The sequence below is a fragment of the Xiphophorus maculatus genome, chromosome 12 (assembly GCF_002775205.1).
Source record: "Xiphophorus maculatus strain JP 163 A chromosome 12, X_maculatus-5.0-male, whole genome shotgun sequence".
NCBI lineage: Eukaryota > Metazoa > Chordata > Actinopteri > Cyprinodontiformes > Poeciliidae > Xiphophorus > Xiphophorus maculatus.
The window spans coordinates 26,042,592-26,055,840 of NC_036454.1; the positions used below are offsets into that span (position 1 = coordinate 26,042,592).

General features: G+C 39.3%; 1 protein-coding gene across 14 annotated transcripts in view; it reads right to left on the reverse strand.

The window, feature by feature from the left end:
- Window positions 1–13,249, reverse strand: part of rimbp2 (RIMS binding protein 2) — a 95,020-nt gene that overhangs the window by 77,132 nt on the left and 4,639 nt on the right. For all 14 annotated transcript variants that reach the window (XM_023343484.1, XM_023343490.1, XM_023343486.1 and 11 more), the window contains one exon: window positions 1,840–1,962. In XM_023343484.1, coding sequence (XP_023199252.1) covers window positions 1,840–1,962 — 123 coding nt within the window. The remainder of the gene's footprint in view (window positions 1–1,839; window positions 1,963–13,249) is intronic.

A 13,249-nucleotide genomic window follows, 5' to 3' on the forward strand; every position in this document is an offset into this window, starting at 1 on the left:
AGCTGGCGGACTTTAACGCAAGGGGGTCACACTCTCAGCGCGAGACAAGAAGGTTTGAGGGATCTGCAAGCCTTTTAAGAATCCAAGCCTTTGTCTTTTGCCTTTTATCTGAACTAATCTTAATTAGCATGCCATTAAAATTTGTGATCGAGGCAACAGCTTTGTTATTTGGAAACCATGCAGCCAAAATTGTTCCTCAAACTCATCACACCATTAGCAAATGTCAGCTCCATTGTGAATCAACACACAAAAACTGTTAATAACAAAGCTTCGGTTTATGGCTTAGTGAAAAGATGTCACCCATAACATGAAAACAACAGTCTGCTAAGTGCTGACGAGACATCGGAAGGAGGGCCAGCAGCCTCGTGGGCACAATTACACACATAAATACTCAGCTCGTTCTGTTTTGCTGCACTGGAATCTAATTAACAGAGATTATTTAAACTGGTCTACACACATTGGGAGAAATCAGCAGAATTACCACCAGTCTATGTGGGACTACATTGCCAAGGAATCCCTGAAATAGACTAAGCCTGCAAAAGCGTTAGAAAACTCATTTACCATCCTTAAAACTTTGAGCAACATGGCTACCGGATCAGAATAACAACACATGGAATTACTGGAAGCAGACAGAAGCAATTCAATACATTTAGTAATCTATACGTGATGCAAGCTACTTGCTGAAGTTCGAAGAAGAAATCGGATTTACATAAGATTGAATGCAGCATAGTTGTCAGTGAAAGACTTCAGAAACTGCTGATCTATAAGGGTTTGCACGAACAACCATCTCTTCGGTTTATTGTCAGAAAAAGAGAAAGTGAGGAGCAGTCCTGTGGAAAAAAAAAACTGCTTCATGGTGAGAGGGTTTAAAGTGGGATGGGGAGACGGATGTGAGATGATAGGAAGACAACAGAAGCTTGAATAACCACTTTTAACAACCAAAACACCTGGGAGACCATCGCTGAACATACAACTCATCAAACTTTTAAGGAGACTGATTAAAGACCATACTTGATGCCCCTCCTTTCATTTGATAAGAGAAAACTGAGTCTAAATTGAGCAAAGACTCATCACAATTAGACAGCAACAGACTGAAAAAACACTGCCTGATCCGATGAATATTAAGATGATGAGACAGAAATATGCATGGATTCCCCTCACCTTTCATCAATGCGTAAAGCTGGAGGTGGTAGCATAATGTTGTGTAGGTTATTTTATTGAGAATCTCTGAAACTGTAAAACAGCACAGACTGCCTAAGCAATGCTGTTGATTGTGTCCATGCCTTTATGACTGCAGTGAACCCATCTTCTTACGGCTAATTCAGCTGAATAGTACAACGTTTCTATTGTCATCAAATTGGTTTCTTGAAGAAAAGGTAGTTCTAAAGTAAAAATGGTAGCCAAACCAGTACAAGCCAGTTGGGGTGGTTGATATGTGTGTGGTAACAAGAAGCACCTTCATCCATAGTTTACCTTTGAGTACAAAACTGACAATCATCGCTATCTTGTGTGTAAGTACATTATATTATTTTATATAGGAAATTACATCTTTTTAAACATTTTCACTCATGAAAATACCAATAAATCTGCAAATTTGACCTCAGTCGGTACCAGGAAGGATTCAAAGAACATAAACAGAAGAAGGCACAGCTCATTTTAAAATTAACCCAACTACTGAAGGCAAGATTATTTGTGGTTCACCAGTTAAAGGGAGAGCAAAATAAATTCAGAAAAAAGCTGAAGGCGAATGCCTCCAGTGGAGACTCCAACTGCCCCTAATAGCCCATGATATAGTGAGCGTCAACAAGCCTTTATCTCACTTTCACACAGAGCACTCACCAGTAACTTTTGATGGAGCTTTTGGTGGTTCAGGGACTCTTGGTGTAGTTGTGGAGCTCTGCTGTTGTCCTCTAGTGGATGAACGTTGTCCACACAGTGAAGGGGCAAAACATCATTTTTCAGCTGAAAAGATCACAAGGATGAAGTCAGTCACTGCTCACTGGTTACGTTTCTGCAATCCATGGAAAAGGACTGTCCTTGTGTAACACATATGTACTTGGAAACAATATCTGAATTACTGATTCAGATATTGTATCTGAATACAATATCTGAAACCTTAAAGTATTTGTTATACTTTAAGGTTATTCTGGAAACGTGAACCATCAGTTCACATCAGTTGACGGCATCAAGGTGTAAAAGATGTTTAATAAAATGCAGTTTCAAAACTGCTAGAATTTTTCACCGTACTGTTTCTATGGGTTAACATCACTTTAAAGTGATGCTAGGGAAAGTGTTAGCATGACCAGAGGTTTCTCCAGAGCCACACTGACGCTACCTGTTGTGCTCTGTTGGTTAGTCTACTTAAAGGTGGCTGCTACACTTTGCCCTTGCTCAAAGAAAATATTAATTTGACGGGAAAATTTGAAGTGAAAAAAATATACCATTTATAGCCTAATAACTAAATTAGCACAAATTGTCAATGTTTTAAAACTTCTGTAATCAAAAGTTAATAGCTTGTTGTACTTGTGTTATTATAAAAAGTAGAAGATGATGTGTTTGAATCCCAGCCTGTACTTTTTCCCCATGCATGCCCTGGCTCTCTCCAGGTCCCATGTTAGGTTAATTGGTCTCTGCCCTTAGGTATGAGTGAGTGTACATGCACAGTCTTTTGTCCCATATATGGTATATGGTAGAGTAGTTGTCTTGCGATCGGACGGTTGTAGGTTCGATTCCAGCTTCCTCCTGCCACATGTCGATGTGGCTCTGGGCAAGGCACTTAACCCCAAATTGCCTACTGATCTGCGTATCGGTGTTTAAATGTGTGTGTTTGTGAGTGCGACTGGGTGAATGTGACTCTAGTGTAAAGTGCTATGAGTGGTCAAAATGACTGGAAACGCGCTATATAAGTTCAGTCCATTTATTTATATCTTGATGCTGCCCTTTGTTAGACCGCTGACTTGTTACCCGAGGTTTATAACCCTAAAATTCAAACTTATCTTCATTTCACAAAGAAGTTTGTTTATGACACAAAGTGAGTACATGATACTTTCACTCAGTGTGTTCACACCATGAGAATTTCATGCTGGTCCCCCAGACTTTTCAGCAACAGCAGTGAAGTGATTTGACACCAAGCAACTTGAGGTGTGCAAACAAAATATGTTTTCACCTCAATGGATAGCTTCAGTTAGATAAATAAACAAAAAACTTATTGATACAGTATTTAATTGTAGATTTCAAGTGATAAAAATCAAATAATAGTGCTGCCTCATGAGAACTTTGTTTGGGAACGCTTTCGGTGAGTGGCATCAGGGTAACTAGATTGTGGCCTCTATCTTGATTGTATTAGCTCTCCTCAGTGCTTAGCACAGCTTTGTTTACCCAACAAACACTGCAAAGCGTACTACTTAAAAATAACACTGAAGCACTCATTCAAGCAGATACTCACAAACCCACTAAAGTGTAAGATGCCAGCAAGGTAAAAATAACATCCTCTCTCTGTGTTCAACCACTTAGCGATTGAGGTTGATAGCACTACCTAAGTCGCATGTTATTGCCAAGCTAGTGGTGCTGGCTGGAAATAATAATGCCCACCATTAAATTATTCATGGTTCCAGTCAGGTGGAACCAGATGCTGCTTTTGTGTCATAGAAGGAGAACTGTAACTCGACTCAAGTGTAAAGGGCCATCGCTGCGTGGAGACAAGCACTTCATCTAACAAGCATGGATGCTGCTGAGCTACAAGCAAAACAACACGGATGTCATGACATTCCCTTGGCTGCTTCCATGCAATATTTTCCTGGGATCTTTCAGAGGACAGTGGTTCAGTAAGGTGGGCTATGGAGGGACAAAGCCCAGGGTGGAGTTTACTGCCCCAGTCTGTTGTACTCTGTTGGTAGCCAACATTAACATTTGTGACCATGGCCAGAAGATGACCTTTTTTCTTTTTTTTTTAAAATCCACTCCGTGCTTCAATGCTGAATACTAATGCTGCGCTGCTTTGTGCCCGCCACTCATGGGAACAAGTGATGCTATTTTTAACCACTTGTCCCCAGCTGCACATCTCCAACCAGGGGCCAGTGGGCAATTAGTGTTTGTTTCTCATGGCAGGGGCAGCGCTAGATTCTCCCTAACCCAGGAAGACATCTGGAAGTGGGGTGTTTTTGTCCTGTACCTTACCCAGCTGCAAGGCAAGGCTCTCAAAGCAACAACTGTGCCTTTGAACAGCTCCACATTTTATTGCACGCAGGTTGCTGTATCGTCTGCAGTTATTTATGTGTTGCAATATCATTTTGCATGTTATTTATTTTTGTTGTTCATTGCCTTTAATAAATTTTTTTTAAAAGGACCGTTAAATCCTATAATAACAAATTAGTATAAAGTTGGCCATTTCTGGCTGCTTTTTTAAGAAAAAATTTTATAAATACGTTTAAAAACAAACAAAAAATAATTTCATTTAAATTCACTACTGGAAGTTTTGCCTTCAGAATAAATATATAAAATGTCAACAAATCTCCAAGATCTAAATGCCAGCTTTAAAGAATAACCAGCTAAACAGACACTTGAATGTACAGTATATATACATGTATATAGTGTTGTGACACTTGCAGACAAGTTTTACTTATAAGAGAAATAAAGTACAAGCAAATAAAATATACATGAAGGAGGAAGAGGCTATGAACTCATCAACAATAGTATGGTCCACATTTTATTCTTGAGCCCCTTTTATATTTTTTCACTAATCCACCTTTCCCTTTCTGATGTAAACAGATTACATCTCCGATAGCTTTTAGTAAGAATTTTGAAGATTTTTGATCTCTTCTCTCCGTTTTGACTAAACACATTTTAAAGGTTATCCGTGCACGGTCTTAAGAAAAACATAAGCCTTTCTATTTCTCAAACATCCTTAATGTTGGAAAGTGGCTCCCCGACACCCGGCGTGGGTAATGAAACATTTAGTAAAAAAAAACATGGATGTCTATAGATCCGGGAGACGGAAGAAAAAAGTTTTAGATCATTTGAGTCAGAAAGTGCAGTAAGAAATATTTCTTCCCCTCTGTAGTGGGATCCTTTGCGCTTTTGCATGTTCTGCCCTACATCTCATATCAGATAATGGTTAAAGCTTCGAAGGGCCGTCACGTTGGTCAAACATGATGTTATTTGTTGAAACTCCTGCTAAATTGTTGTGCTTAACTGACAGCAAATGATGCAGTGCATTACGCTATATTTGGATGAGCAGCTATAATGAGTCTGTTTAGGAGTCTGCATGTCATGATAACCTCTTTAATTTATTTTTGTTAGGGCAAATCTAATCCAATTCCCCCTATTACAGCTTCTTTATGCAATTATCCTGTGCCCATGCTCATTGATGGGCCAGCATGGAGACAATGGACTGGGCAGCAAGCCTACTGACCTAACCTGAAGAGACCTGTAACATAATGTACCTCATCAGCGAGTCAACAAATACGAATCACTGCACAACAGAAGCCACTATGTTGTAGAGGCCACTGGACAAAAACATATTTGGTTTTTGTTGCAAAATATTACTTTTCTGGTCTAATAGAATGAAATTTACCCCTACATAAAAAAATAAATAAATAAAGAATGGAGAACTCTGCAGCCACTTTACATCCCACTATTTATTCCCAGTATTAGCAGAGGTGTGCAATGACTTCAACTGACTGGCACAGTGTGTCTGTTGCAAAGCCTGCCAATAACATTTCATCAAAAAGCAGGCTTTTAACCTCAAATGAGGTGGACAGTACACAAAGCAGAATGTAACTGATTTGAGGACATGAAAACTGAAAGTGGTGTCCAACAAACACGCTACACATTAGAAGAGTCTTCCTTTGTTGTGTTTGCAAGCGGTGTGAATGGAACAATGCGGAGCCTGCTGATGTGCATATGAAAGGACGGTAATTCAGCAAGTTAGCAAGATGTTAATTTAAAATCAGTCTGAAGCTGTGTGAAGCACAGCGTGAATATGGGGGCAGACACAATAACCTAAACCTTTAGCATAAGCACAAAGGCAGGCACAGACTCCAAGATTAAATCCATGGAGATAAGCTGTTTTATCACAAAACAAATCCTGACAAATAATTGTCAGTGCCTGTGGATTTTGGCAAGATCCACTTAATCATCCCCAGCCCCCACCTTCATGTGTGATTGGTCCGCCTATCAGAGCAAATTCAAACATAGCTTCAAATCGCCAGAACAAACATAAAAACAAACCTGTTGACTCAAAAACCACTCGACCTCTTCTGCACACTGCCTTGCAGAGGCAGTCATGCTTCCTAAGCTTTTTCTAATTTTGTCACATTACAGCCACAAACGGGAAAGCATTTCATTGGAATTTTATGTGACAAACACAAAGTAGCACGAGATTGTGAAATAGAAGAAAATCTTTTACTCTCATAAATAAATATCTAAATTGGTCTGTAATCAAATGTACAGCTTCCTGACTCAGGACTAAATAAAACAGCCTTCAGCTAAATTTGATCTACAAATCTTCTTGGTTAGATCTCCAATAGATTTGCACATCTAGAGTTTTAAATGTTTGCCAATAGTACCTCAAGTATAGTCAGATAAACAAAGACTGAACATCCATCCATCCATTTTCTGTTCACCCTTTTCCCTAATGGGGTCAGGAGGGTTGCTGGTGCCGATCTCCAGCTACGTTCCGGGCGAGAGGTGGGGTTCACCCTGGACAGGTCGCTAGTGCGTCGCAGGGCAACACAGAGACATACAGGACAAACAACCATGCACACAGTCACTCACACCTAGGGAGAATTTAGAGAGACCAATTAACCTGACAGTCATGTTTTTGGACTGTGGGAGGAAGCCGGAGGGAACCCACACATGCACAGGGAGAACATGCAAACTCCATGCAGAAATCGAACCCAGGACCTTCTTGCTGCAAGGCAACAGTGCTACCAACTGCGCCACTGTGCAGCCCTTAAGATTGAACATCAATTATTAAATCTATAGACCATCAATTGAATTTAGGTCTGAAGTTTGACTGGGTCATTCTACACATAATTATGCTTTGGCCTAAACTATTCCATTGTAGCTCCACCTGTATGTTTACGGCCATTGACCTGATGGAAGATGAATATCTGCTCTGGTCTTATGCAGTCTCTAACACTTTTTCTTCCAGGATGATTGTGTATTTATCTTGCAACTCTCTTCCAATCAACTCTACCGCCCTTCCTTCTCCTTACTAAAGAATAGCAGTTCCATAGAATGATGCTGCCATCACCATTTCACACTACACTGGGTATAGTGTAGTTAGAGTGGTGTGTAGGGGACGTTTTCCACACAAACACACATGCACAGCATTTTACATGTATAGCTAAAGTTTAATTTTGTTTTCATTTGCCCAGGGAACCTTCTTCTACATGTTTGCTGTGTGGCCTGCATTGCTCCGTACAAACTGCGTTTTGGACTTTATATGACTTTGCTTCCTTCCTTCTTCTTGCGTCTCTTTCATAAAGACAAGATTTGTTGTGGGGTGAATGACTAATAATTGTGGTATGAAAATATTCTTCCACCTTAGCTATAGATATCTGTAAATCTTCCAGAGTTATCATGATTATTTCTCTAATGAACATTCCTCTTGCTGAGGTATTGATAGGTTTTTAGTTATTGGACACTCTTTGCATTTTCAGATGGTTCATTGGATAAACTCTTTGAAATGTTGAAAACTTTAGTTGTCGTTTTAAAACCTATTCCTGCTTTAAACTTCTCCACAACCGAATCCTTGACCTGTATCATTGTCCTGCACAGTCACATAAAACACATTGATGTTTGCTTTTGTGATGTGACAAAATAAGAAAAAAACTGCCCAGTATGAATACTTCTGCAAAGCACTGTAGTTAATTTCCATGATTATCTGTAATAGTCTGTTGATTTTATCAATACACATCCTCACTATTCTATCATATTGTCGGCATATGTGACTCGCCAAAGTTGTATTTCACCGTGAAACCAGAAAACGGTTCATTCCCACCTGCAGCAATCAATTCTTCACATATACTGTACATGCTATTCATTTCTATAGTTCTGATTATAATCGTATGAAAGAATGACAGATGTTTGAAGTCTAAGAACACACCCTCAATTCAGCACATCGCTTTAAACATGCATAAGGTCGTCTGTAGCTGAAGCCGACAGAAAAACGGCACAGTAATGTTTTCCTCATCAGACTTATGAAGAAACTGTGGCTGAAGCGTCTGCTGAATTTAATAGATGGAGGAGAAAAGGGGGGAAAAACTGATTTTGTCCTGTAACTTAAAAGGGGCGACATAAAACGCTCTGAAGTATCTGTTCCTTGAACTCAGACTAGAGCACAGCCAAACTCTTAAGTGAAACTCTAAAAAGCAGCTTTTTAAACAGCTCATAAATCTTATATTAAAAGACGCTTTCATACAGGAACACATCTCTTCCTCGTAGAAAAAACTGAAATGTAACTCACCCTCCTCCCTATGTGAAAAACAAACAGGAGGATCATAGAGGCAGCAACATTCAATCCTTTCATTGTATGCATGCAGCTCTAAGCACGTTGGTACCAGACCATGCTGATCTGGATCACGCCAATCTTGCAGTTAATAAATGTGGGATCTTCTTTGGAACAGAGTCATATCTAAGAGTGAGGGACAGCATATAGGATCACCAGTAGTGACAATGATAGCTTACAGGCAACTTACGCCTGTATTAATTAATCAATTTTTATTATTTAATTTAATTGTATTAATATTCAGATGCAAATTTAAATTTACTTCATATGAAGCCATCTCTACAAACAAAGTCCAAATCCTGCCTGGTATTTCACAGCCAATCCATTTCTTTCAGTGTAACACAAGCAGGTCCAGCTTGTAGTTCACATCCAAGTCATTGTCTCCATCCTGTAAACTTACGCTGTTACGTTCATCCATATGTTTAAAGTTGAGATTTCCTGTGAATTTTTTTTTTTCTCGAGGACTTTTGAGCTTTCCTCCAATAAAAATATTTAATGTGCATTTATGTCTTTTTTTTTCCAGACCAACAAATTCTATTTTATATTCCAGAAGCAATAGACCAGTAATGGATCAAAGAAAATCTTTTCAATTAGAAGTGAGAGCCTTCATCTTAAGTCACAACTAATTTGTAATTCTAGCTCAGCTAAATCAAGAAGAGTTTAGTTTCATCTAGTGCCTCACAGCAAGAAAAAAAAAAACGGACGGGCCCCGGAGTATGTAAATATCTGGTTTGGACTGTGTAAACGGTGAAATGTCTCAATTGGAAGCCGTGTTTCAACCTTAAGTGATGTCAGCAATATTCACAATTATAAGAAGGCAAGAAAAAGTACTCAATAAAATGTGAGTAGACAAGATAAAACCTAGAGGCTTTGAAGCCAAAGAATGTGTATATAAAATTCTGATTAAATAAAATAAAACACCCTGCAGACACATTAAAGGCAAATGCTTAAATTGCCATGCACAGAACAGACCAGCATTCGGAGCCGGTGATGTGGATGCTGACAATGATAATGCACTTTCACTCTGCGGTCACAGTCTCCTGAAGTCATCTTCACAGAGATTTCCCAGTGAAGACGATGTTATGTAACAACCACTGTGGACCCTGCTGTTCATATCACTAATGCCTCACACTGTGGCAGGGTCACGTGCTTTATCCAGGCCACATCCAGGCGCCAGCAGCAGCACTGTTCCAGCTGTTACTACAGCATAGCCTCAGTCACTCAGGACCATGCTGAGCCATGCCTTACCCACACTACTAACCCTCCACTTAGCAGCCATGTTTAGCTGTACGGGTGTCCTCGACACCGGCACCGGAGGGAGCGCTGATTGTATTCTGATCATCAGTGAACACTGTGTCCTGTATTCTGATTTTGTTGCTGTAAAAGAGTGTCCACAATTTTTTTTTCATCGAGGATATGACCGCAGATACTGAGAATGGTTCTCCAGAAGGTTTCTCTCCATTAAAAGCGGGTCGTCCCTTTCCACTGTTGTCACATGCTTGTTTAGGAGAAAGGATTGCTGCAATGCAATGACTTTATGCGACTAGTTGAGCCCTCCTAGATAGACCACTTTTACTGATTGTCATTTGCTATTATGAGCAACTACTTTTCAATTGTATCTCTGTATACTTATTTTTTTATGCCAGTGCTATTTGCTGCAATATGTTCTTTTGCAACAGCAGCAGGAAAAAGGGAGAAATTTGGTCAAAAAAGCTCGACTATTTAAGAAGGCTGTCATGCTTTGCTGTCATTTCTGAGCAAAGTATATTAGTAATATCCAGCTAAGATGCATTAATGTAGTTGAAGCTGGAACATGCTGAAGATGTCCTGGACATAAATGAGTTGTATCATTATGATACAGTGCAGAGTCCATTCAAATATCCATCTATTGTATATACCAGCTAATCCTTGCTGTTTCCCAGAGTGGGGCTGGGCTCTATCTTGTGTGGAATATACGTATATTATAAAGACATTTGCTGAAAAAGCAATACACTAAGAGTAGTAAATAAGCCAAAACTGTACAAAAATGTGTATATTCTGCATTTAAGATAAAAAAAAAAAAACACCTTTGTCTTTAAGTATGTTCTACCTAAAATTCCTCAAGTGGCATAAGTTTAGCTTCACCTGGTTCAATAATTATTGATTAATTTTTGGTTTTAAATATCCAAAATGCTGTCAAACTGGCCTTTGACAGTATTCATCGCACTACGACTTTTTGTGAGTGGTTGTGCTCATGTGAATACTGTTTCCTCCCAAGCAGGTTCCGGTGCGAGTCAGAATGCCGTGTGGCTCTGGATCGGAGTTCAGTGAAATTATCAAAATTCTCGAATGCATTTTTGATATTGATCACATGGTAGATATCATATTGTTTTACTGACCAGCTCTACTACTAAGCACCTGGTGCAATCTAATTATCAGTTGGCTAATCCAGAAATAATCAACAGATAAGCACCACTACACTGTACTGATGTTAAGTCAAACAGAAAAGGTGGAGCTTTTCACAAGTATTGTTTTAGCTGCAGATGCAACCTTTGCTACAAAAAAATCAAGTGTTCACAAAAGGAATGCAACGTTTAGGCAATAAAATAATTTATTTAAAAAAAATAATTGAATTATTTGTTCTTGCATCTTTAAAATAATCTAACAATAACAATAGTTGTAGCCCTAATATATATCTGTTCTACACTCTGAATACAAAACAGACTGTATAGCAGTGATTACAACATCATCAATATCAGATAAATTGGATGACAGATTTGGGACAGACTGCTGGTCAGCAGCGTGTGGTAGCCCCTCAGGTCAGGAAATAAGGAGCAACTCAGCATGGAACCGAGTCATACAGCTGTTGTATCCTTCTCTCCTGTAAGTTCACACAAAGCTCTTGTGATTTAATGGTTAAGTAAGCTTGCAACAAAGTTTTGTAAATGCTTGACACACTCCCTTGGTGTCAGCCCGTCTTGGGGGGACAGAAGCCTTTCATGTTTGCCCTACATGCCAGATATTCTTACCGTTCCACAACTTAGCCTCATGCACCCCATCAAATTCCATCAAGCTCTGTTAATACATTTTATCATGTCTATCTGAGATCAACTGTGTCTAGCAAACCTCCAACAAATGCCTGACACACTCCACTAGCTGCTCCATTACTGATGGCACCACCTAACGCCTTCTGGTGAATGTTCTACATATGCCAAAGATTTTAAAGTTTATGGATTTACTCACTTATTGTTGGTGCATGTTCAACCACTCATTTTGTGTAAAAAGGTTATGACTTTGTTTATGTTGAGTTTTTATGTAAATTTTAAACTATGAAACAAGAGTTTATCATAAATTTATGGCATAATTTTCCTAAAGTTTACAGGCTTAAAAATATGTAGTCTGGGAAAACCAGAGGACAGAAGGAAGGAAGGAAGGAAGAGAGCCATAACTTAAAAAATATGCTCAACAGAACTTTCTCTAGTTAAATCCCCCGCCCTCAACTCACTGAAGAGACAAGAAATTTGAGCTTGAAAGATGACTGCTTGTCTCTTGTGCATAGTGAAGACAAAAGCCACTTGCTAGCACCTCAGGGGTAATGGTTGAAATGATGAATGGCCATGCCTGCTTGTCAAGGTGGGCAGGATGAGCTACAGTATGAATGGGAGGCAAGCGTCGGAGCACTCTTTCATATCAGGAGGTGTGAGATGGGACTGACAAACCCAATTGTGGTCGCCTTTTAAGTAATTGACCTTGGAATAAAAAAGAAACTGCTGTTTGTATGTGCAAACGTGCAGAGAGAAAACATGAAATGTTTTTTCCACAGAAAAAAACAAATAGTTCGGCGTCGATCGTCTACTTCCACTCCTTGTATTCATTCTCATGGCTGCCATCTATAGGACTTAGTATCACTGCAAAGTGAGCTCCGGAGCAATTGGTAAAACATACATGTGCACAGACACATTTATTAAACCTAAATGCCCCCCTTACAACACATGCTATTAAATGTCATAACAGAGAGGTGCAAGCACACACTCATACAGACACCCCTACACACCAGTAACATAGTATCAGCTGCTGACTTACAGTGAGCTCCTATAAATCCCAGTTTTGATGGCTAACCTTGCATGTTTGATTAATACTATCTATCCAAGCAACTTGCTCAGTTTTAGTTGAAAGTTCTCTTTAATAGCCTCAGTCTTGGTCCTTTTCTCATATATTAAAACTGACACACATCTTTAGCATCCACAAGATGTAAAAACACTGACATTTTATTTGAGGATTTTTTAAAAATTCATCAAAAAATATGGTTCATTACACATAAAGCTAAAAAAAAAAAGAAAAAAAAACAGCACTTGCTATTATAATTGAATGCTTCTTTCCATACGCTGCAGCATTTTGTTGCAGACTTGAAGCGATTTAAAAAAAAAATAAATAAGGCAATGAGTTATTGCTTGCAAATAATATCCAGTGTCCTCTGGCTTCTCTGTAGACTGTCAAGCCTGCAATTCCTGCACAGCACAGACCAAAACTGGCTCATTCATCTCCCAAGAAATGCATACCAAAGTAGGCTATGAGTGTAAGCAAGGAAGCAGGGTGCATTTCAATTACCTTTGCCACTAAGAAATGTTCTGAGCATCCCTCTCCCTACACCAGCGCCAGCACCGCGAGGAACATGCAGCAGAGTCAGTACAACAATCCGAGGCTCAGCAAAACATACACGGCTTGACAGCAGACAGTAGATGGTACATTACCTTTGCA